The sequence below is a fragment of the Meriones unguiculatus genome, chromosome 3, assembly GCF_030254825.1.
Source record: "Meriones unguiculatus strain TT.TT164.6M chromosome 3, Bangor_MerUng_6.1, whole genome shotgun sequence".
Taxonomy (NCBI): domain Eukaryota; kingdom Metazoa; phylum Chordata; class Mammalia; order Rodentia; family Muridae; genus Meriones; species Meriones unguiculatus.
This window is the reverse complement of record NC_083351.1, coordinates 48,002,163-48,025,726: the sequence shown is the minus strand read 5'-3', so window position 1 is coordinate 48,025,726 and position 23,564 is coordinate 48,002,163. Positions and strand designations below refer to the sequence as shown.

General features: G+C 44.8%; 1 protein-coding gene and 1 long non-coding RNA gene across 2 annotated transcripts; one reads left to right on the top strand and one right to left on the bottom strand.

The window, feature by feature from the left end:
- Positions 1 to 8,819: 8,819 nt before the first annotated feature.
- On the bottom strand, positions 8,820 to 9,505 carry LOC132653056 (uncharacterized). The gene is made up of 2 exons (XR_009590707.1): positions 9,296 to 9,505; positions 8,820 to 9,005 (listed from the first exon to the last, which is right to left on the bottom strand). It is a non-coding gene; the product is annotated as an uncharacterized LOC132653056 (long non-coding RNA).
- Positions 9,506 to 9,632: 127 nt separating this feature from the next.
- Positions 9,633 to 21,447, top strand: Txn (thioredoxin). Its single transcript, XM_021628062.2, has 5 exons — positions 9,633 to 9,799; positions 13,844 to 13,948; positions 14,865 to 14,924; positions 20,252 to 20,317; positions 21,237 to 21,447. Exons 1-5 carry the CDS (start codon positions 9,776 to 9,778, stop codon positions 21,297 to 21,299), a joined length of 318 nt encoding a protein of 105 aa, XP_021483737.1. The 5' UTR covers positions 9,633 to 9,775; the 3' UTR covers positions 21,300 to 21,447.
- The last annotated feature ends 2,117 nt before the right edge of the window (positions 21,448 to 23,564 follow it).

Sequence of the window (23,564 nt, the reverse complement as noted above, 5' to 3'; positions counted from 1 at the left end):
ATGCCACCAAAGAAAGGCTGTTAGGCCTTTCAATGGTAAAATCCTAATTTTAGGAATGTAAGATGTGGGAAAATGAACATCTTTGAAGTAACTAAATCTGAGATGTAAATGCAGAGACTATCTTGCTACTTTGCATGCATCAAGAAAGATCCTGTGTTTGTAATCAGCCTTGGCTGCATAATGCGCTTACATATAGAGCTGTGCCTTTATGCATAGTGATTTACAAACCTGAGACTCAGGTCTAAATTGAGTTTTAACGGTATCTTCCCTATGGGTAAATGTTGTCATATTTCAAGACAGACATGGTATCAGTATGGTGAACTAACGGTACCTCAAAAGTAGTTAGATGCCTGTCAGAGTCTCTCCACAAAATGATTGGCTGTCCACAGAGTATGAATTAGCCTTTGGGAATAGTTTCAGATGGGGGTAAGAGTAAGAACAGTTAAACTTCAGGGAAGCATCATTATTTCAGGATGAAGGCAATAGTTTTTACCAAGACCACACAGCTACATGTGATTGTACGCCTAGCTACCTCTTTGCCCTCTCTCTCTTTCATGCCACATGTACTCCATTCTGAAAAATGATCTTTGCAGCAGACATCAACAGACAAGAACCAGGCAAACATCATAACCAAAAAACAAACCAGCAAATGTAGTTATCAACAGTGTTTATAATTCAACTGAAATATGAGCAAGGGCTGGAAGGCAGCTCCATGGTACAGCATTTTCCTATCATATGTAAGGTCCTGGGGTTTCTCCAGCTGTGACCAAGTACATCATCATCAAGCAGTCATGCTAGCACAAACACGTCCTGACTGACAGCAATTATAACAATTTTATAAGACATAGTGTAACTTCAGAGAATTTAGGATTGGGAAACAGGTCACCATCCACTTTCTGAAATGCAGTATATCATATTTTGTTGTGACAGTAAGAACCTCAGCACATACAGAGTGAACAGGTCATTCCTCTGAAATCGGAGACACATAATAACAGATACTCATTGTCTCCAAGAAGACACTGTCACCTTGGGCAAGCAGTGCTTGACTGCAGTGCTCTTTCTTTGGTGGTCAGCACAGCCCCCAGACAAACTCTTTCTCTACAGTGATGGAACCAATCAGGAGCCTGCATAGACTCAAGCTTTTCAACTGTGCAGTGGTGACTTAAGCTGTGATGACATCCCTCAACCAGCCACATCTAAAGAGAGAGGGAATAAAATACAATGAGTGAGTGTATAGGCTCTGGAACTGTACCGTTCAAAACTAAGTCTTGGCTGTTTCTGATTGTAGGATTTGGGGCAAGTTATTTTGCACTGTTGTGCCTCAGTTTTCTCATCTATAAAACGGAGATGCCATACCTCTACTTCATGGAACCGATGATGTTCTTGATTATAATACATATTGTATATCATAAAATAATAGCCATCTAATCAAACTAAGGCACTAATACCCCATTGCAATATCAGTGTCATGAAGACAAAGAGTTTTACCTGCCTATTCACTGTCACGTCCCCAGAGCCCAGAACACTACTTGATACCAAGTAGGAGCTCAGCACCTGGAGCTGAACGATCACGTGCCTAATTCCAAATGTATTTAATAGAGTTGATAATAATGGGTTGAGAGAATTCACACTATAGAAGATATGAGTCACAGCAGAGTCAACTATAAATAAGGGTATAATTGACTACTCGCCCCTTTTCACTCTCAGCCTTTTAAATGCCTCCAACATGATGAGGCAATTTTAATGAGAAAAATTCTAGAAGCTGAAATTATACAATTAATTATGCTCAGCATAAATTTCAATAATTTATTGGTCCAAGGATGCTTACAGATCACCTAGCAACAGTAAAAGAAATCACAGGTGTTTGGGCACAGTTCACATTTGTTAACTAATAAGATGAGCATTTTCCCCTTGGAAATTCTAAGCAGCTCTCATTGGACTCAGAAAGAAAGAAAGAAAGAGAAAGGAAGAAAGAAAAATGAACCCAGGGACTTTTGGCCACCCTGTTCAGTCACCTTGTTCCTGACATTCAGTTCTGCTGCACCTGTATCATCTTATTCAGAGAAAAACAGTCTCGATCAAAGCTCTGTCGTTTACCAGCCTTGTGACTGAGAACTTGAAAGATGGCTCAGTGGTTAAGAGCACTTGTTCTTGCAGCAGACCCAAACAGCAGCTCACAGCCATCTATAACCCAGTTCCAAGGAATCTGCCCCATATATATATATATGCAAGTGAAACATATACATAAAATAAAAATAAATTTAAAACAAAAACTGGAGCAGACCCAAACAGCAGCTCACAGCCATCTATAACCCAGTTCCAAGGAATCTGCCCCATATATATACATAAAATAAAAATAAATTTAAAACAAAAACTGGAGGAATGACGCACCAGTAGATGACAATGGGTAAACAAGCAATTTTCTGTAAGTAATAAATGCTATATATGTGTTAAGCATATTAGCAAAATATGTTTTATTTCCAATAAACTTTTTTAAATTGATTATAGGATAGCTTAGGGCTATAAACAAATTTATATCATTCTATAGTTACTCATGCCTCCTCCCAACACTACACAGAGAACCAAGCTTTTATCCCCCAGGACACCTAAGCCATAATAGTTGAAACACAGCAGTACCCTAAGCAAAGCTGCTGGAGAGCCCCTAGATCCAAGCTTCAAAAAAAGACAATCTCTGGATCCCTCAAGTGACACACGGAGGGTCCCAGTAGGAATGACTCTAAGAAAAACATCCCTCTTGCATCATTTCCCTAAAGATCTGAGTTCTTGTGAGAGCTGGAGTGGCTTGAAGACACATTCCCACCTTTGGGAGTTAGTGTCAGGGAGGAGATCAGATACGGCTGGGAGCTACAGGAGTACAGGGTAAAGGAGAGTGACACAAAGAAACAGGATGCTGTCTCCACACCCCACCCCTGCCAGAAGAAGGAGGAGGAGGAGGAGGAGGAGGAGGAGGAGGAGGAGAAGAGGAAGAGGAAGAGGAAGAAGAAGAAAGAAGAAGAAGAAGAGGAAGAAGAAGAAGAAGAAAAGAAGAAGAAGAAGCAGGCCTGGGCAGCAGCTGTCCACCACCACATGAAGAAAGAGGGCAACATTTTCTAAAATATTGTTTATGTTCATGCTGTGAGCCTGCCCAGAAATTTAAATATCCTTCTCTCCTCAGAGAATACTTAAATCCTCATGATTGTTTCATTCCCCCCCCCCCCAGCATCCATGCAAAAAAAAAAGAATTTGGCAGTAATTATAAACTGTCTCTTCCCCTGGCCTATTAAAACAGCTTTCTGGTTGTTTGTGTTGCATTAATTTAAATAGTAATCTTCACCTCACAATTTCATAATAGCAATGTTTTCTAATTCAACTGAAACACTTTATGCTAAACTTTCCAATTTTAATGAATGATGAGTTTATAAAGGTGTTTCCCATAATCATGAGCCCTTTTCTCAGCTGGGTTGCTTTTGGATGTAACTATCAGAACACCCAACTTGAAACTAACCAAATAACTTGAAGCCAAACAAAAATCTTTGCATTCCAGCATAAGGCTCCTGAGAACTTTACCAGTAATCCATCCTCAGTGAAGTCCCAGATGTCTTCTGCCCTTGTTTTCTATGTTCTTTATCTGAGGCTAGAAACAAGATTCTAAAGGATCTCTTGGATTCACCTATATGGAAGATAATGAAGATGAGAGCAGTTATGTCTCCTCTCTCAGTGTGTGTGTGAGTGCGCTAGGTATCAAATACAGAGCCTTAAGAATGCTACACAAGTCCTTTATCACCATGTTATATTCCAACACCAAGATCTTTTCTTTCTTTGTTGTTTGTTTGTTTTGTTTTTCAAGACAGGGTTTCTCTGTGTAGATTTGGCTGTCCTGGACTCACTTTGTAGACCAGGCTGGCCTTGAACTCACAGCGGTCCACCTGCCTCTGCCTCCCTGAGTACTGGGATTAAAAGCATGTGCCACCACACCTGTCTACAAGATAATTTTTTTTAAGATTTATTTATTATCTATATAATAGTCTGTCTGCACGGATGCCTTCACACCAGAAGAGGGCACCAGATCGCATCACAGATGTTGTCCGCCACCATGTGGTTGCTGGGAATTGAACTCAGGATTTCTGGAAGAGACAGACAGTGCTTTTAACCTCTGAGCCATCTCTCCAGCCCTCCAAGATCATTTTTTAAATTTTATTAATTTATATTTTAGATTTATTTTTATTTATGTATGTGTGCATGCTATATGTATAAAGATGCCTGTGAAAGTCTGAAAAAGGTGTTGGATTCCCTGGAGCTGGAGTTACAGAGAGTTGTGAACCACATAATGTGGGAGCTGGGAACTCAACTTGGGGGTCCTCTGGAAGAGCAGGAAGTGCTCTCAACTGCTAAGTCATCTCTCCAGGACCTGTTATTTATTTGGTTGTTGGGGGGGGGGTTGTGCGTGTGCGTGCATGTGAGCGAGTATGCAATCATGTCATGGTGCAAGTGTGGAAGTGAAAAGACACCTTGCAGGAATTGGTTCTCTTTACCATGTGGTTTCCCAAGGTTCCAACTCGCTAATCATGACTAATAGCACTGTGCCCTTATCTGCTCAGCCATCTTGCCAGCCACCACCCCCTTGCCATCCCCCCCCAAAAACACACACACACCACAAGGTCAGTGTAGGTCTCAGGAATAACGTTAACTTTTCCAGACCCCTGAGGCAAAAGCAAACTTTACTCTCCTCTCATTGGCCCAGAAGGAGTCACATACTTAATCCTGAACTAACCTCAGTTGAATCTGGGTTTGTAGAGTCACCTGCAAAGAGATTATATGAACCACACCTGATCTCCAACTCACCAGCATCCACACAATAGCAAAGATGAGGGGCATGATGAAGAGACAATAAGATAGACATTGGCTCCCTGGTGCCACAGGTATCTGAGCCTCCTGATGACTCTGCCTTCGTGTTTGGAAAATTTAAGACCTTAGTAGCAGACAGAAGCCGTTATCCTCTAGCTATGCTGAAGATACTACCAGGAACTTTCTTGTCTCCATTATACCTGGAGCAAGCCCTTTTGACACAGGCTTCTCTCATCACATGCACTTGTGCTAATTGTAGGTATTTTGGAACCTATTTACATAGAGACCAGGAACCTAATTATCTAGGCAGGTACTGGCTAGTCTCCAGGGGCAGTAGTACCAGTAGCAATAGAACACCCAAGAAAGAAGTTCACAGGTATGATGCAAAAGTACAGGATGCTTGGGTTACTTTGAATTTCAGATAAATAATAAAGTCAATATACTTACTGTTTGTCCTCAAACAGTTTCCAAGCCCATTTTTAAGCCACTGCCAGGAATTCTTTGAGAACACACATGCATGTTAGCTGCTGTCACTCACAGTTCTGGCCTTTGATCACGCAGATCTCAGCATATACACACCTATGGACAGGTGCATACATAAGTGATTTTTTTTTTTTACCTTAAAATAGGATTGCTGGGCATAGTAACACACACCTTTAATCCCAGTACTTAGGCAGGCAGAGCTCTATAAATTTAAGTCCAGCCTGGTCCTCACGGCTAGCCAGGGTGCAAAGTAAGGCCATGTCAAAAAAAAAAAAAAAGAAAGAAGAAAGAAGAAAGAAAGAAAGAAAGAAAGAAGAGACAAAGAAGAAAAGAAGAAACAAAAAAGAGAGAAATAAAGGGAAAAAGAAGAAAAAAGAAAATATTTAGTCCTGAATGTATGCTATATTATATGTAAATTAGTTTTTAATAGCTAAATATTTAACAGTTAAAGTACCATAAATAGTTTATAAGCTAGCATGTTTTGTTTTCACTGGTGTACTGAGGAGTGCCAAAGATCTACGAATGGGATTGACAATGGTGTTGGCATCCTTCTCTTCCAGAAGAGAGCTTAGTTTACAATCACTTCCTTGAACCTTAACCCCCACCCCCACACCATTAAGCAGGAAGTGTGCAGCCTCAGGGTCCTGAAAGGAAGAGCAAGACACACTCAGCTCTTTCTGGCATCAGTGATTATTTGTTCCTTTTCCTTCTACCCCTGTTCTGATTCAGTTTATGTCACTTTACATACACTTTCATCTCAACTGTCCTGCTTGACACGTTTTTAAATTTAACTTATACTGGCTGTTGTAGCACATGCTTGTAGTCCCAGCACTTGGGAGGTGGAGATAGGCAGATCACTGTGAGTTAGAGGCCAGAACGGTTTACAAAGTGAATCCAGGACAGAAAAAAAAAAACAAAAAAAAAAACTGTCCCCCCTGCAAAAAAAATTCCACGCTTCTCCAAGTCTATCTAATCTATCTCAGAGCAGCTAAGGGCTCCCTTGCTATGCTATTCAACGTGCGAATCGCAAGTGAAAGACCAGTTCCCTAAATCTGAAGCCAAAATCTGAAGCAAGTTTTAATTAAATCCTGGCCAGGATGATGGATTCTGGCCAGAACCATTCCAAGGTTCCCAGAATATGACAAGGAGTCACATTTTGCAGAGGTTTATAAAGGCAAACTCATAGGCCACCATATTTCCCAACAGGTCCAATCAGGAGGAAGCATATATCCTGATGTATTTCCTGCCTGTGTATCTTCCACCTACATCCAATCAGGAGCAGTCATACATCCTGATATATTTCCTGCCCGCATGCTCCCTCCTACATGTAATCAAGCATATCCGGTTCAGCTGAGTCAAAACAAGCTTGTTTAGGTGAGGGAAATGAAATGTAATGCTTCTTTATCTCCCATGAACTACAGCCTCCAGCATTTCAGGCAGTATCTGTCCTTGGGCAAGGGGCTTACCAGTTAGAGGTATTTTTGTTTCATGGATCTCTTCGGCACAGTAACTTAAACTTAAAATATAATTTTGTCTCTCTCAATGACCAGTGATCAAAGAAATAGATAAGTGCTCTGAGAAACACCTACGCCAGAAGCCCTACAGCTCCATTTTCTTCAAAGTAGAGTCAGGATCAGGACAGAACAGACCTAGATCTCCATCCCCACATGGAGTCTCAGATGGAGTGAAACAAAAACCTGAAGCAAGCTTGTCATCATGCCCCACTTCTACTCTTCTTGATCACATGAAAAGATTCTTTTGATTGGTAAAGCCCATATTGGTAAACCCCTTCCTCTTGTATTTTCTGGATTTCTTCTACTCCTGATGCAACGACTCAAGCAAGGCTGATTCCTCCAACCCTAGTCAAGCAAGGGTAGTTCCTTGGACATTTGCAGGAACGTGGGACAGTGGGGATTTTTTTTTTCCTGCAGAGAAACTGAGCTAGCAGAATCCAAGCCTCAATCCAGCCTTTGAGTGAGACAGACATCCCATCAGACAAGAACAAGGAGTGAGATGGTGACACCATGACTTTATTACCCTGACAATGAGTTTCTACTAAGTCAGTTTAAGGTAGATCTCTTTGTAAATAGGAGTATTGATCAGTAGATGGAGTCAGTTCCTCAAAGGTCAGTCTTTCCATCTTCCTTTCCTCTTGCCCCAGTACTGCTCTGTACAAATGGATCCTCCATTTCTGGGCTCCCATGGAATTCCTCTACACACCACTGTCCAAACAGAATATCACTTCCTTACCCCTGGAATTCTAAGGATCATTTTCCACTCCCTTGTACATAAGGATTTTGTTTAAGGCTAGGTCCAGCTCACTTTTTCTTCCACCCTTTGGGAGGAAAATAGCCCTTTTCCTCTGAGATTCGTGTTTCAGCATCTGTGGCTTTTCCTGGCTTATTTTTTTTTTTCAAACTTCCTGATTACTCAAAGACTAACACCTGTTTTATAGTCTCCCCAGGCACCCCAACTCTCTGCCCTCAACTCAGACAGGTGTCACTCACTGTAAGAACCTGCAGTCAGTTCTTGTGGCGCTGAGCAGCAAGCAGAGCTGTCAGGACTTTACACAGAGTCCTGAAGCTCAAACCTTAGGTGTAAGGTATATGTTTCCACTTCACGGGGGAAACTAGAGCACAGAAAAGCTAAGTAAACTGGCCCAGAGTAAGACAGCTACTTAAGCGGGGATGCAGGTGGGAGAGACAGGCAGAGGTGAGACTGTTAACTCAGTCTGGCCTCCCAGTTCCTCATTCTATTTGCAACATCCTCAACGTACAGGTGCCAGGGAGTCAGGACTTCCCTCAACGGAATCAGCGGACGTCTGAGGGTCAATGGGTTACGGATGGGACCCTTCCAGGTGGACAGTCAGTGATCTGGTATCCTTGCTAGACTGATTTACTAACTACGAAATAGGCAGGAACCTGGAATGTAGCTGGACTGAAAAGACCAGTACCTCAACTGTCCTCTTAAGGAAGGCTGCCTTTAGGGCAGCATCCACCCTCAGTCCAGGGCTATGTTCAGAACGCTCCCTCATGTCTGCATCCTCACTCATTACTTGCCTTCCTCCCCCCTCTAAAGATTTCGCACAAGTAGTTCAAAAGTTCTGGTTGTTTTCTCCTTGTTTTGAACTAGGGAAGCCAGAGGGTTGGGGTAGGGTAGCCAGGAGAGTGACCTCCAGTGGATGTTGCAGATTTATCTAAATATGCTCTGCTCTGAAAACGCAGGTTTGGCAAGTCCCTCCCAGCATGCCGGCTCTGTCCAGTCTCCGTCCCAGCTTCTTCACCTGCACATACAGCTGCACTCTGGCCTTCGGGCTGCACAAAGCCTCCTTAACAATGTCTTAGCTTCCACCACGCCCAGTCCTCCTGCACATCACCCCAGTTATGACACTCTTCCTGGCGTCTCCCAAGACAGAAAAATCTCCTCAATCCGTGCATACTGTCATTGTAAATACATGGCACCACGCAAGATTAATTAGCGCTCACGATGACTATAATTAGAATCATTTATTGAGCGTTTCCTTATGTGCCAAGCGATGTCCTCGTCGGTTTTCAAGCCCTTAAATCCTTCAAGACCAGCTGGGAGCTGGACCATTTGATCTCCATCATGCCTGCATTTGTACGGGGCACAAAACAAGGAAACTAAAAGGCTCTATCCCTCTGCAGCAGCAGGTCCACCTGCGAAAGTTAAAGAATAGGAAGGAGAGGAGGGAGAAGTGTCAAAAGCAATATTCTTAAAGGAGGCGAGGGCGTGCACTGAGACACTTCCTAGTCATCGTTACTCAGCACTTTGAGGAGACCCGCAGCATGGCCGCCCTGGTCAAAGGCTACCTTTCTGCTCGAGCTGTCCTAGGCTGTCCCCAGCCCCAGTATGTTAGTATCTGACTTCGGTCTGTTTAGGGCGTGGCCAATGTGATTCCAAAGGGACTCTACGTCGTGAGAGGGGACTGCGGCCTACCACCCCTTACAGTGCGCAGTGAAAAGCGCCCTTAGGGCAGCCGGACGCACGATTTCCACCGGGTGAGCGCAGGGCGGCGTCTCGGAGCCTGGAGATCCCGAAGCTGCTCTAGGCGCCTGCGCTAGCTCCACCCCTCGTAAGCCGAGGTCCTCGCTCGACAGCGTAGAGGGCGGAGCCGGGAGCCCGGCCAGCACAACGGCAGTTCCGGAGCTGCTCAAGTAGCCGGCTCTGGCTCCGTCCTCTGGAAACCGCTCCGCCCTGCGGGGGCGTGGTCTGGGCGTGGCTTGCGGAGGCGCCTCGGCCGGCGCGGGAGGCTAGGGAGCGCGTCTCCGCCGCGCGTGCCCGTCCGCCCCGCCTCGCCGCGCTCCTCCCAGTCTCTATAAAGAGAAGGCGGGCGCCGCGCTCAGTTGCAAGCTCCGCTCGGCGCATCGGATCCGTTTCCATCGGATTCTGCAGAAACTCCTGTGGTTCCCTCCCCGCGACAACCAAAATGGTGAAGCTGATCGAGAGTAAGGTACGCGTGCCCGGGCGCCGCGCTCACCCTGCCTAGCCGAGAGGACGCCCTCGCTCTCTTTGCGGTCCAGCCCTGGGCCTGTGTGCGCCTTGGGCTGTGGAGCACGCCCTGGGGGAGGGGGCGGGCAGACCCTGCTACGCCCGATACTGGAGGTGCACGCTTGGGCAGCACCTGCGTCCTCCGAGCTGCAATCTCTCGCACTCTCCTTCCTGCCAGCCCAAATCTGGAGGAGGTAAAATGATGGAAGGGGGTCCTCCGGTGACCCGTCTGAATCGGCATTCGGGGGTCTCTGGAAGAAGGTGGGTAGCCGGTGTCTTAGACCGCGCGGGTGTGCTGTGCCGCGGGGCTAGGCCGGGGTTTGCCTCCATCGGTGGCCCGCCGCCCAGAGGACGCCTGAGAGGTCGGTTTACGGGGCCAGGTGCCGGTTGGAGACCCCAGGTGACTGCCTGGAAAAGAGGTCCAGGCCGCGCCCGCGAGACTCCTCCTCCTGCGGCGCAGGGCGTGTTTCCGGCAGCGCTGGCTTTGGAATGACTCAGTCTCCAATGTCTGGGCCCAGGGGCCTCGCTGCCTAAGGTTTCAGTGAATCACCCACGGCCAGTGGGCTTTCCTGGAACCCAGGGCTCTCCCCTGGGAGTAGTCCTGGTTCTTCCCTTTGGGGGAAAAAAATACTCAGGGGAAAAACTGTTACCATATTTGAAAGTTACTAAGAATCAAAATATCCTCGAGGTTGGGAATCCCAGAGCCTGTTACACTGTAACCACTTGGAGAATATTTGTTAAATGGAAAGTGAAAGGGGAGTGGGTGGGAATTGACTTTCGAAAGACTGTCTCACAAGTTCAACCTTGCCCTAGGGGAGCCGGTGGGAGAAAGGTCTGTGCCCTCCAGTTTTGAGCACCTGATTGGGTCTCACGTCAGTTTGCTCAGAATCACTCAACAGGGTCCTTGCCTGTTTAAACTGTGCTACTTTTGGGACCTTTGCCATTCCAGTAGGAAGGCTGTACATTGGTGACAGGAAACCAGTTATTCATAAAAAGCTTGGGCCCAGAAAACCCTGATCCGAGTCGCCCCGAGTCAGAGGTTAACGAAGGCTCATCCGATGGGCTTCAGTTGGTTGTTTTAGCCATATGGTGCTTCTGTGCTTTGGAGGACTCTGGGTAGTTAAGGACTTCTGGAGTCTGACAGGAGTAGAACGATGGGCGACAGTGTAATGAATAAATCAACAGTTGGCTTCCTTTATTTATTTTTTAAAATGAAACTATTTATTTAACTATACACAAGGCACTTTGCTGGGTTCTTCATAGGCCACTGTTAGACCAGGCTGTTGGTTCATGCCTCTAATCACTAGCACTCAGGAGGCTGAGGCTGGAGAGGATCACCACAGGCTTGGGCTTCAGAGTGAGAACTTGTCTGAAAAAGCAAAGGACATTTTGTATTATTACCTTTGGCCTGGGTATGGTTATGTTGTTTGGGGCTTTCTCTTTTGGTTAATATTCATGTATACTTGTGGAGGTCAGAGGACAACTTGGGAGGGTTGGTTCACTTCTAGCAGTGGGTCATGGGTATTGAACTCAGTTCCTGAGTCTTGGTTGCAGGCACCTTTTAATCTGCTGAGCCATCTTGCCAGCCCCTGAGCTAGGTGTGTTAGAGAAGAGGAATAGTAGCATCTGCTCCTTTCTACTCTGGCTGTGTTTGTTTTTTTTGTTTGTTTGTTTTGTTTTTTTTTTGTTTGTTTTTTTGTCTCGAAATTATTGGTGTCAGTGGTGGAGACATTCATTAGTTTATTAGTTTCTGTAGCTAAAAATTGTGATTTGCTCCTTAGTAGATAATTTTCGTGCAAGTTCACACACATGAGGAGAACTCATCGGTGAAGTTTGCACATCCCTGTAACTACAGTTCCAGGAAGCCAGAAATTGGGGTTGCAAGCCGGTTAGAGCTGCCAGCTGCTTTGTCAGAGTTTTAAATAGTTTTGCTTGAATTTGACTTGTAGCTGCTTCAGGGTTGTTTGAAATGCAGCTTGTCATGCTTTTCATGTAATCTCGTCAACTTTTTATTGCTGGGGGTCAGCCATGTTCCAGAGGGGGGTGTCAGCAGAGCAGCCTGCTGAACAGTCTCCACCAGGGTCTTACAGTAGAGAATAGGTAGTGTGGCGTCTGCTTATCGCGGGGTGGGGGGTGATGAGATTTACCTGCAACAACCAGTGGTAATTTGGGGAACTCTCCGCTGTGGTACCACTGAAGGCTGCTCGCACCCTGGCGTGGGATCGACGGGCCTGGAACACTAGACAGCTCTACAAGTGTTTGTAGCCATTCTGTTCCCAGAAATGACATGGGATTATTTTTCCTGAAAAGCATGAGATAGAAATGAAAAACCTAAAAGGTAACTAACTACCCAGGGCTGAAAAGATGGCTCCTTGGATAAGAGCGCCTGGTGGTCTTGCAGAGGATGAGGGGGTTCAATTTCTAGCACCTGAATGCTGTCCTGTAGCTGTAACTCCAGTTCCAGGGCATCTGATGCCCTCTTCTGGCCTCTGAAGGCACCAGGCACACAAGTGATAAACATAAATACATCCAGACAAAAACATTAGTTACAAAAAAAATTTTTTGGGTAAAGTAACTTATGTGCCATGAAAACTCAATAGGTTTGTGTTTTGAGTGTGCATGTGTATGTATGTTTTATATATTTGTATTTGTTTGCTTTGTTGAACCAGATATAATGTGATCCTTAATTTATCTTACTTTTGATAACTAATTTGACCAACTTTTTTTTCTCTTTTGGCTTCACGTATGGCTGTTTGTGTTTTTATAATCTTTGTTGCCCCAGTTTGCATTTTGGTCATCACCAAGTGACTAACGGTGGTTTGTATGAGTCCCTGGTAACTCCAGTGTTAGGTTCCTAGGGTTACAGTATCAAGGCTTTTAGTAAATAATTCAAGGAGGTTAGTGGTGAGGGATTTTTTTTTTCACTTTTGCTGAGGATTTCATGTGACAAGTGTTACTTAAGCAAAACAAAAATAAATAAATAATTCCTTCTTGAGGGACTGAAAATAAAGGGCAAAAGCCAAAGGTTGATAAGCAGTGTGGTTCCAGCTCTAGAAACCCTGTTTAAGGCACACGGAAGGGGCTGGAGAGCTTGTTAAGCTCTTTTTTTAAGCATCTTCTTTTTCCAGGGGACTCTCGTTCAGGACCCACTACCCATAGCTCCAGCTCTAGGAGAGCCCATGCCCTCTCCAAGCTTCTGCTCCAGCAGATGCACACACACACACAGGAAATGTTTCGCTAGCAGTGACCTCCAGAGTAAAAGCTTGCTCTCCTGGGCTGTGCCGTGGCATCAAGGATTTTGCCCATGTTAAGCAAATGGATTGCCTTTATTTCCTCTTTGGTTAAGTAACTTGTGACTTTTCCATTGCTTAACTGTGTCTGGTGAAGCTTCTTCAGTTTTTAGGTTCCTTTCACCAACCCCTAAGAATCCAGTGTCAGAAGTGAAAACATCACAAACGCCCATTTTCCCTTTTTGGTTTGTTTGCTTAGTGGAAATGTCAGTTAGTCGAGTGCTAAGGCTGGAGCGCTAAGGTAGAGCCCTTGCCTAATGTGTGCAATGCCCTGTGTCCCCACATCATCCCTCCGCCCAGATTAGTCAGTTCACAGAATTTGATAAGTTATTCCTGGACACCAGGACACTCTCCTCATTAAATCTCCTTTTATCTTATCGAGTGTAACAGTACCAACCCTGTGCAAGAATTCCTTCAAGCCGTGTTATCTGGTTGCTTTGGATAAAAAGTAGTCCCTAAGCAGAACCTCTGGTTTGTACTTAATATCTGTTTGTTGCTTGTTTTTGTGTTTGCTTGGATCTTTTTGCCGGCATAAGAGGGCTTCCTCACTGGCTAGCCTGAAACTGGCCAGTGGAGACCAGGTTGGCCACCACCACCAAGTGATCTGCTTACCTATGCCTGCCCAGTGAGCGCTGTATTTAAAGGCATGGTCACACCCAACGAAGCCCTCTTGTGGAAAGTGACAGTATGTAACGCAGGCGTGTCTTTCTCCTCAGGAAGCTTTTCAGGAGGCCCTAGCCGCTGCAGGAGACAAGCTTGTAGTTGTGGACTTTTCCGCCACGTGGTGTGGACCTTGCAAAATGATCAAGCCCTTCTTTCATGTGAGTATAAGAGCTCTGTATGGGCTTAGAGGCTGGCTGGTGGTCACATACTGAGAGGAAAGGATTGATGGTGAATGGGTGTGAGGGGTTTGCTTTGTTTTCCCGTGTCATTAGCCAAAAAGCAGTAGCATAACAACTTTTCATAATATAGTTCATTGAAGACACTTTGGGAAGTTTTGTGGTCCCAAGTAATTTTGGGTTTTTTTTTCTCTCCTCTCCCCATTTGATACCAAGGCCCAGGGTGAAATTAAGGCCTAGAAATGACAGTACCAAATTATTTTATCCTTGGGAAAATTTGACTCGTAGATGCTGTGTCCCTGGTGCTTACCTAGTCTCTTACATTGATCAAATTTTTAGACCTGGCTGGTGAGAGTGCTCAGTGGAAAAAGGAGCTTATGGCTTGCCATGCAAGCCTGATATCCTGAGTGTGATCTCAAAACCTGCGCTGGAAAGGGAGAACCAACTCCCAAAACTTGCCCTCTGGCTTATACGTACATGTATGTGCTATATGTGGCACATGCACACACATATAGTAATAACACAACAATAATGACTCTTAAGTAAATTTTTAAAAATCTTTAATTAGTGCTTAGATCTGGAGAGATGCCTCAGTGGTTAAGAGCACCGGCTGCTCTTCCAGGGGACCTTTGTTTGGTTCGCAGTATCCAAATGGAGGGTCACAACCTCCTATAACTCTAGTTCCAGGGCATTCGGCACCCTCTTGTGGCCTCTGCAGGCACCAGGCAAACACATGGTGCACAAACAGGCATGTAGGCAAGACATCCATATGCACAAAATAAAAGTGAATAAATATTTAATATTCTTATATTTCCTTTGAAAAAACATAGCTATGTTGACTGCCGTTACTCATTTATAACTTTTTTTTTTTTTTTTTGGTTTGGTTTGAATTTTCCAGTCCCTCTCTGAGAAGTATGCCAGCGTGGTGTTCCTTGAAGTGGACGTGGATGACTGCCAGGTACGCAGGGAGAATCTGGTGCTGCCACTCCTCTCATAGTGGCAGCCTCTTGTTCCTCTAAGTGTCGAGTAATACTAGAAGTGGGACTCCAAGAAGTTCTATTTGGAAGGTGGGGCCTGTGTATGGGTTTAATTCTAGATACTAGGAGGTGCGCGTGGCACTTTCTAAAGTGACCATCTAAACACTAGCTCTCAGGATGGAGGCCTCTGTGTTGCACAGGCCTGTATGCTGAGATGCTCAGTGGATAGAAGTTAACTGTGGCTCTAACAGATCGGGTGGCATCATGGAATTGTGAGGCCACTTTTGAGATACTCTGAACTTGTCTCAGAATATTCTCATTCTTATTCTTCTGCTTGGTTTGAATCAGTGAGAAAGCCCAGACATTACAACAAGCAAGCCACTATGCGTTAGAGAGCTGGGAGTACTTGAGGGGAAATTTAAGTCCTGGTTTTATTGGACAGGTTTTTGTTTGTTATACTCTCAGGTCTGTTCTGTGTGCTTTCCACATACTGATATCTGTAGCCCTCTAGCCCCCATAGCAGTCCTGGCCCTGTTTTAGAGATGGGAAAGCTGAAACGGAGAAGGTTCCCTTGGAGTTGCATAGGCCCTGGTAGAGCAAGTGGTTTAAATGAGGCAGCATGGCTCCGCTGCCCTTGGCTCTTAGCCTCCGCCTCCATAACTCACCCTATAGAGGGCAGACCAGGTATTTAGTGTATGACCTTGCCTCCCGAGGGCTGCTGGGCTGGAAAAGCCTGCTTGGGATGGAGCACCAGGCCCCACAGGCTTGCATGCATGAGTACTTTTACTTGCCCTTTGGGGCAGAAGGAAGTAGAGAATAAGGTGACAGCAAAGGTACTAGACTGGACTCCAGTACTGGCTCTGTGGGCGGCCTGCTTTACGCTAATCTCTCATCTTCCTCCACCTTACTGCTCTGTCTAGAATCAGATCTCTGTACCTGACCCTTGGCTTGTTAAAAGTTCTGGCTGGTCACATGAGATGTGCAGCAGTCCTCTTCAAACACCCGGCTCGCATCATCCCAGCATGCTTTTTCTCAGCACACTTCCTGGCCTCTCTTCACTTGTGCTGTCTCCCCTCCCTGGCCCGTCCTTCCTACATGACTGAATCCCTGTCACAAGCTTCACTTCCTTCTCATGCCACCGTCTCCATTCAGCCCTTTCATTCGACACTCTCAGTCTGCTTCCTCTCCTCGGCGTTCGCATGGTTGTCTTTGGTTGCCCGTCCTCCAAGCTTACAGTGGTAAGAGGGAATGGGTCCTATGCCCGTGCTCCTGCCTGCTTATCCCTTTTTTTTTTTTAACAGTGGGGGCTTGCTCTGGTTACTTTTGTGGGCCTTGCTTGCATCTTCTAATTAGCAGTGTTGTCCAGCATCACAAATAAGGTGGTTATCCAGATTGAGCAAGACCATAATTATGGAGCCTTTGGCGGGCCTGGCTCCCAAACACTTGGTGAAACATGGTAGCGAGCATCCAACATCCAAAGTGCTCTGAAAGCCAAACAGCTTCAGTGCTGCCATCGTGGACGGAACAGTAAAAAGTCTGCAACTCCTATGAAATCTAGAAACACTGAGGCACACTTGGGCCCAAGCGTTATGACCAAGGGATCCTCCGTCACAACATCTTTTTGTCATTAGTCCTTGTTGAATGGCTAAGGGAAGTGACTCTTCTCATAGTATCTAGAGTTAGGGAGGAAAATGAGAGTACAGCTTGCTTTTGGGAATAAAGAAGTTCTTATCCTGTTTTCATGAACTTAGTCTGTCCATTGTACTCTGTTCCCACCCTCCTCATGTATGGCAGCAGTTCTGTGAGTCATGGGTCACGTCACCCAAGCCCACCAGAAAACACTCACAGTAGCTGATGGGGGTCACTGCAACGTGAGGAACTGTATTGAAGGGACACAGCAATAGGAAGGTGAGAACAGCCGCTATGGGGTTATTTAGCCAGGAGAAATTTACCCTTGACTTAGACCAGTAGACCCCGTTAGATTACACAGTAACTGAGTGGGCTTTAACACCCACTTTTGAACACTGCCAAAATGGGATTTTTTTTTTTCTCTGAATATAAGTGCTTTGTAATTTTTTAAAGAGCAGGAAGTAGGGGTATGACCCCAGGTTAAGGGAGGAGACAATGAAAGAAACCCCCGATCAAGAATGGTGTATATGAGAATGTGGTGGCTCGCACCTGCACACACGCTCACAGCACACGGGAGGAGGATTCTTAAGCGTTTGGAGCTAGCCCAGACCACAGAGTGAGCTTCTTAAAGCAGAAAGAATAGTCTGGATCTTTCAAATCACTGTAAGAGTGGGCATTGCAACCCATAGAGCACTATGTGGGCAGAGTAGAGACCTAGAATGATGAGAGAACCGTCACCAGGCTTGACTGAAGCCTATAAAAAAATTTTAATAGATGGCAATGAGGTGTGTTCATTGACTTGGCATGGTTAAAACCTTAGTATTCCCAAATTATAACTTAACCCAGTTTGGAGCTGGTGTGTTTGGGGAAATTTATGGTAATGCTTTGAGACAGTTCAGACAGGAAAGTCTTGGGACAGTGTTTTTTAAAAAGAAGGGGGTCCAGGGAAAAACATATATATCAGCTACAATATTAATTAAAACATTGTTTTAAACAAACACTATTTAACCATATGTTAATGATTAGCCATTTAGAGTTAAGCTGTTGCTGGTCTACCTTGTTCTCTGTTGCTACATAAATGAGAAGATAAAACCTGTAGGAAATACAGGAGTAATATACCTGTAAATCAGCTTTTCTCTTTTTCTGCTGAGCAAAGATACTGCAGAACTGAGGCCTTGATACATGGGGTGTATGAAATCTGCCCTGGCTGGGCAGGCCTGGAGGGGACTGAAGCACAGTCAGGAGTTCTGTTTGTAGGGTTGGTGAGTGGGAGGAGCAGATCAGTGTGCGGGGACATTCGTATGTGAGGGCTGGAAGCACATTAGGAAAAACCACCATTTTCATGTCAGATGGATTGCTTGAGGTCTGGGTCACTCGGGGCTGGAGAGGTGACTCCTGTCACCCACACAGGTAGCTTGCTGAAGGTCCAGTTCTAGGGAATCTGACACCGTGTGTGTGCGTGTGTTTACACAGCCTTAGCTTGGGTTTCTTTATCTGTGATGAACACGACCAAAAATAACTTGGGGAGGAAAGGGTGTGTTTTGCTCACACTTCCAGGTCACAGTGCATCACATGAAAGTCCAGGTTAGGGAGCTAGAGACTGAAGGCGATGCAGAGGCCATGAAGGAACCCGGCTTTCTTACAGCATGTGCCTGGGTGGAGCCACCCACAGTGTGCCTCCCGTATCAGTCGCTGAATGAGAAAATGCCCTACAGGCTTGTCTGCAGCCAGATCTTAACTGGCAGTTTCTCTACTGCAGATGACAATGCCTTACAATAAGTTGACGTAAAACTAGCCAGAACACACCGAATGTGTTCATATAGTGGCTACAGTGGGGTGCCTAAGTATTTCTTACAGGAAAGTCCATCTCTCCAGATGTGGGGTGGCGGGTGGAGAGTGCCTATAGCATGTATTCTGTAAAGAAAGGTGTGCGTTGAGGTGCATGAGTGATAAGATAGTGAAGATTGGGTAACGTCCAGCTTTTCTTCATGGAGCAGATTGTAGAATTTTCTTTCTGCAACCCAGCAGTTCCATTTTATATTTCAAAACCCAAAATATATGTATGTCTTTACAAGTATACTTACATAAATTGGAAATGATCTGAAAGTCCAGGAAAAGGAATTAAATTGTGAAATAAACTACCTTGAAAAAAAAACTGGATTTTTGTTGTTGTTGTCAAGATATATCCATTTTATGTATAAGTGTTTTGCATACAAACTTGCATGTGCACTGAAGGTGTGCTTGCTGCTGTGGAGAACAGAAGAGGGCATCGGATCCCCTGGAACTAGAGCTATAGATGTTTGTGAACCACAGTGTGGATTGGTCCTCTGCAAGAGCAGCCAGTACTTTTAACTGCTGAGCCATCTCTCCAGACCATATAAGAAAATTCCTAATACTTTAAAAATTTAATATATGGAGTTGTAGTTGCAGTTTTAAAAATAAGTTGTATGAACATAGACACTTAAAAATCTATCTCATTAAGACACCATTTTCTAGTGACTTGCGTATTTGTTTGCTTATTTTGGAGACAGGGTGTTAGAGCCCCAGTCTGGCCTTAAAGTGGGTGAGGATGGCCTTGAACTTCTTGTACCCCTGACTCTACTTCCTGAGAGCTGGGCTTACAGGTGTGTGCCATCCTGCGTGGCTAAGGGTAACTTCTGGGTTGTAGTTCAGTGTGTGGCCCTGAGCTCGGCATGGTGTGCACATCTGTGATCCCAGCACTCAGGAAACTGAGGCAGGGTTGTGAATACAGGCTGGTAGGTCTCAGCCAGAGACAAACGTCAGAGCAGACCTGGCTGTCAGGTTCTCAGTCCCTATCTGTTACAGGGGAAGGCTGGCATATCCTACCCCCATCCTAAACTTCTCCAGTCCGGCGACTAGCTGCCCTTTTCCCAGCTACCATGCCCTATATAATCCAGCCATTTTAGTTACCTGGTCCTTTTTGTCTATCCTTTACCCTCCTGGCCTCTTGGTCTCTCGGTCTCCTGGCTGTCTCCTCCCTCTTGTCCTCACATGGCCTGACTCGGTCTTTCTCTGGATTCTTTCAGATGTTTCTGCCTCAGGGTATGTTCCCCTTTTATCTAGAATAAACCTTAGGAATAGTCATATTCTCTCTCTCTCTCTCTCTCTCTCTCTCTCTCTCTCTCTCTCATTCTTTCTTTCACAGGCCAGCCTTGGTAATGTGGCACGATCCTATCCAGAGAATTAGGAATGTTTGCCTCCATGTGTGTGAAGCATTAGCTTCCAGCCCCAGAAACAACAAATAACTGTCCAGCCCTTACAGTCATCACCTGTGTATGCCCTGCTCCCTTAGTAAAATTTGAAATACCTAGCAAACCAAGACCTGCTGATTCTGAGGAGCAGAGGAATATGTCATTTCCTCTTGACTCTAGGCTGTTCAAGAACTAATCAAATTAAACAGCATGGTAAATGGCTGCTGCATTAACTGATCCTAGGAACATTTCTTTTGTTCGTGCCTGACCATGAGGTTGATGTTATTTAGTACAGGTTTTTAAGTGAGGATGCAAACCGGTGGGCTTTTCTGTTGCTGATGTAATGATGGTGTTCAGAAGGTTCTAAGGCTGAGGTTTGGGGTTTAAAATAGAGAAGCCTGGTTTTTGGAATTTTCCATCTGTGTTTAATGTTCACCCTCTCCCACTGACCTTCTTCTGAACCCCAGGATGTTGCTGCAGACTGCGAAGTCAAATGCATGCCAACTTTCCAGTTTTATAAAAAGGGCCAAAAGGTATGTATAATTGACTTCAAGAACACCACCAGAGCTGGGTATAGTGGCACAGACCTTTAATCCCAGCACTCGGCAGAGGCAGACACAGATGAGTCTCTGAGTTTAGGACAGCCAGGACTACATAGAAAAATTCTGTCTTTAAAAAAATAATAAAAAATAAAAATAACCAAGTTGGCAAAATAATGTAAACACAGAAATAACTGAAGTGACTCAGTTGGGTGGTGTGACTCCACATCCCATTACTGTATAAAGCCTGGGGTATGTTGCTTGTAGTCCAGAGCTTACAAAGCCAAGCAAGATGACTGCTGCAAGGTTTTAGCCTCAGAGGCATAGTAAAGTTGCAAGCTAACCTCTGGGGTCACAAAGGGAGACCACATCTCAACCAAAACCAGAAGTAACACTTCAGCAAAAGAATGTATAGTGTACAGTCAGAAAGCATTGAAGGGACTTCCGCACAAGAAGTTTGTCACCACTTTCTACATTCAAGATGATGAGGCTGGTGTGACACAGTTATCTCAGCGCTTGGGAGGCTGAGGCCCAGGAACAAACCTTGTCTCAAGAGAACAAAACAGTGTCGCCCTTCCTGGCCCTTAACACATAATGCGGTGCCTAATTGAAAGTTAGTCTCTGTTAAAGACCAGTCACTAGGTCTCTGCAGCTGCTTCAATACCACACAGCATACCACTGTTCATGTTGGCCAGCCTGTTGTTCTTATCAAGAGTATTTATGGTTGGGAGAATTGCACTGGAGCCCTTTGGATCCTCTCTAAATTTATTTTTGCCATTAGCTTTGTCTCTTGTTTTTAGAAAACTTATTGAAGAAAGTTTAAGTAAAATCTCTTTTTTTTGTTGTTGTTTCCCTGATTATAGCGTCTGTACAAAATAATGGCACTGCTAATGTCTGTTTTGTCTCTTAACAGGTGGGTGAATTCTCTGGCGCTAACAAGGAAAAGCTTGAAGCCACAATTACTGAATTTGCCTAATCAGGCCCTGAGAAACGTAACCAGCTGTTTAAACTTGTAACTTTTTTAATTTGCAAAAAAAAAAAAAAACTATGAAGTGTGGAGAGTCTATACCCAACTGCCATCTGATTATAAATGACAATAAAATATTAATTTACCCTTTTTAAAACTGTCTGATGTCTTTTACTATAAATGAGAAATTGCCTGATTTAGTCCCTTTTTTATTTTTAATAACATTTATCCAGTGTTTTGTTTTGTGGTAAGATTAAAAAGATAGGAGCTGGAGAGACACTTGGTAGTTGCAAGAGCACTGGCTGCTCTTGCAGAGGACCTGAGTTTGCTGCCCAGCACCCGTATGGCAGCTTAGCCCCTGTTAATACAGTTCCAGGGGATCTGAGGGCCTCTGCTGGTCTCTAGGGGCACCAAGCACTTATGTAGTAAGTGTACATTACATGCAGGTAAACATACATAAAAACCCTAAATGTTTTTTTCTAGTTTAAAAGAAACATTTAATATTTAGTTCTAGAAAATCTCTTAATTATGTAGTTATGTTAAGTCTTGGGTGGGGGGGTTGCTGCTTTAACTTAATAAAATTCTGGCAGATAAACAGACCCACTGTGTGGTCCAGACCCTGAGCATAACTGATGGTTCACTTGCGATAAAATCACTGGTCTCTGATCTGAGATTCCTGTGCCAAAGATTACAGCTAATGGTGAGAATCAGAAGTTCTCTGTGAGCCAAGTAGTGGTGGCATATGTCTGTAGTCCCAACAGCAAGTAGAGGTCTGAGTTCCAGGCCAACCTGGTCTACAGAGCAAGTTCTAGGACAGCCAGAGCTAAAACAGAAGCCTGTCATGGAGTCAGGATTGAGATCCAAGTCCTCAACTGTACAGCCAATTCTAGGCCTGAAACTAAACAGCAAGGGAATGGGGATTGCCTGAAGAAACCATCTTCAGGTTGATAAGGAAAGCCATAGTCATATGCTAGGCGTCCCACTCACCTTTGCAATAAATGTTTTTTGTATAGAAGCTGTAGATCCCAATCACCAAATCAAGGCAGACACACTGGAGCCAGGTAATGCACCCAGCATCCCAGCTAATCGGATCCACTGAGATTTAAGCTGAAGAGGTATGGCCCCAGAATATGTCACTCTTAGTAGCAGTCCAAGTGATTGTGTGGTTGGGTCAGGTTGTTAAATTAGGGTGATGAATTTGGGATCAGTGATTGGAGGAATATATTATGTCCAAGGCTATATGCTTGGCTATAACTGTAAATAAGACCTTGAGCATAATGCTTAACAAAGAAAGCTAACTAGTAAGGGGTTATGTGAGGTGAATTTTGTGAGGCAAAAAGAACTAGGAAGGCTATGCTGGTGCATGCCTTTGATCCCAGTACTCACAGCAGGGAATCTCTGGGGGTTCAAGACCAGGATGATCTCTAGAGTGAGTTCCAGTACAGCCAGGGCTAAAACAGAAACCCTGTTTCAAAAACAAACAGGAGACCGGCCACAGTAATAGAGTTACGGAGACCTGCTGCAGGTCAGGTGGTTGGGCAGGGTTCTATGAGATGACTAAGGTGAAACTTGATAGATGAAAAGGACTCCAACTGCTAAATGCCAGGGAGTCGGCTTTCCAGGTCACCAGGCACAAAGGGGCTGAGGCAAAGGTTGGTGCAGACTCCATCAAAGCATGAAAAAAAGATGGATGGGATGGCCTGACCCACTCATCCCAGGCTTCACCATGCGGGTGAGGGAAGCCATTGGAGGGTAAAGGTGATACAGGTTCATTTCAGGATGAAAAATGGAGATTAAAAATGAAAGCCAGGTGGACCCCTGCAGGTACCTAAGGAAGATGCACAAAGAGTGATGAGAGATGTAGGGATGGAAAGAGCAGCCTGAGCATTTGGGGAAGTAGGACCCAAGAAGGTATCCTGACTTTCTAAACTAAACACCTGGGGTACTGTGTCTTGAGGGTCAGAGCAAGTAGGTGAAAGTAATGGAGTCCCTAGGGATGTCAGATGTTTTCAGGATATACATCCAGGTGAAAAAAAAGGAAGGCTGTGAGCATTGTTGGTCCTTTTTTATTTACTCTGTGGTCAGCACTTGGCATAGAGCTAAGTCCAAAAAGCTCCACAGGGCTGAACAGGAATTGGAAGACATTATCATGTAGAGGGCCTTTAGGAGCATATAGGGAAATCAAGGAAGAGAATGCAGAGTGAAGGGCTCTAGATGGAGCCTGAAGAATGCTAACATTTGGAGACGAGGCACACAGAGTAGGAGGAAGCAAGA

Excerpts from the sequence above, each read along its gene's own strand:
- Txn (XM_021628062.2), top strand. The coding sequence starts at position 9,776 with ATGGTGAAGCTGATCGAGAGTAAG. Across the intron at positions 9,800-13,843 it reads TGAAGCTGATCGAGAGTAAG|GAAGCTTTTCAGGAGGCCCT; the intron begins GTACGCGTGCCC and ends CTTTCTCCTCAG. Across the intron at positions 20,318-21,236 it reads TTTATAAAAAGGGCCAAAAG|GTGGGTGAATTCTCTGGCGC; the intron begins GTATGTATAATT and ends GTCTCTTAACAG.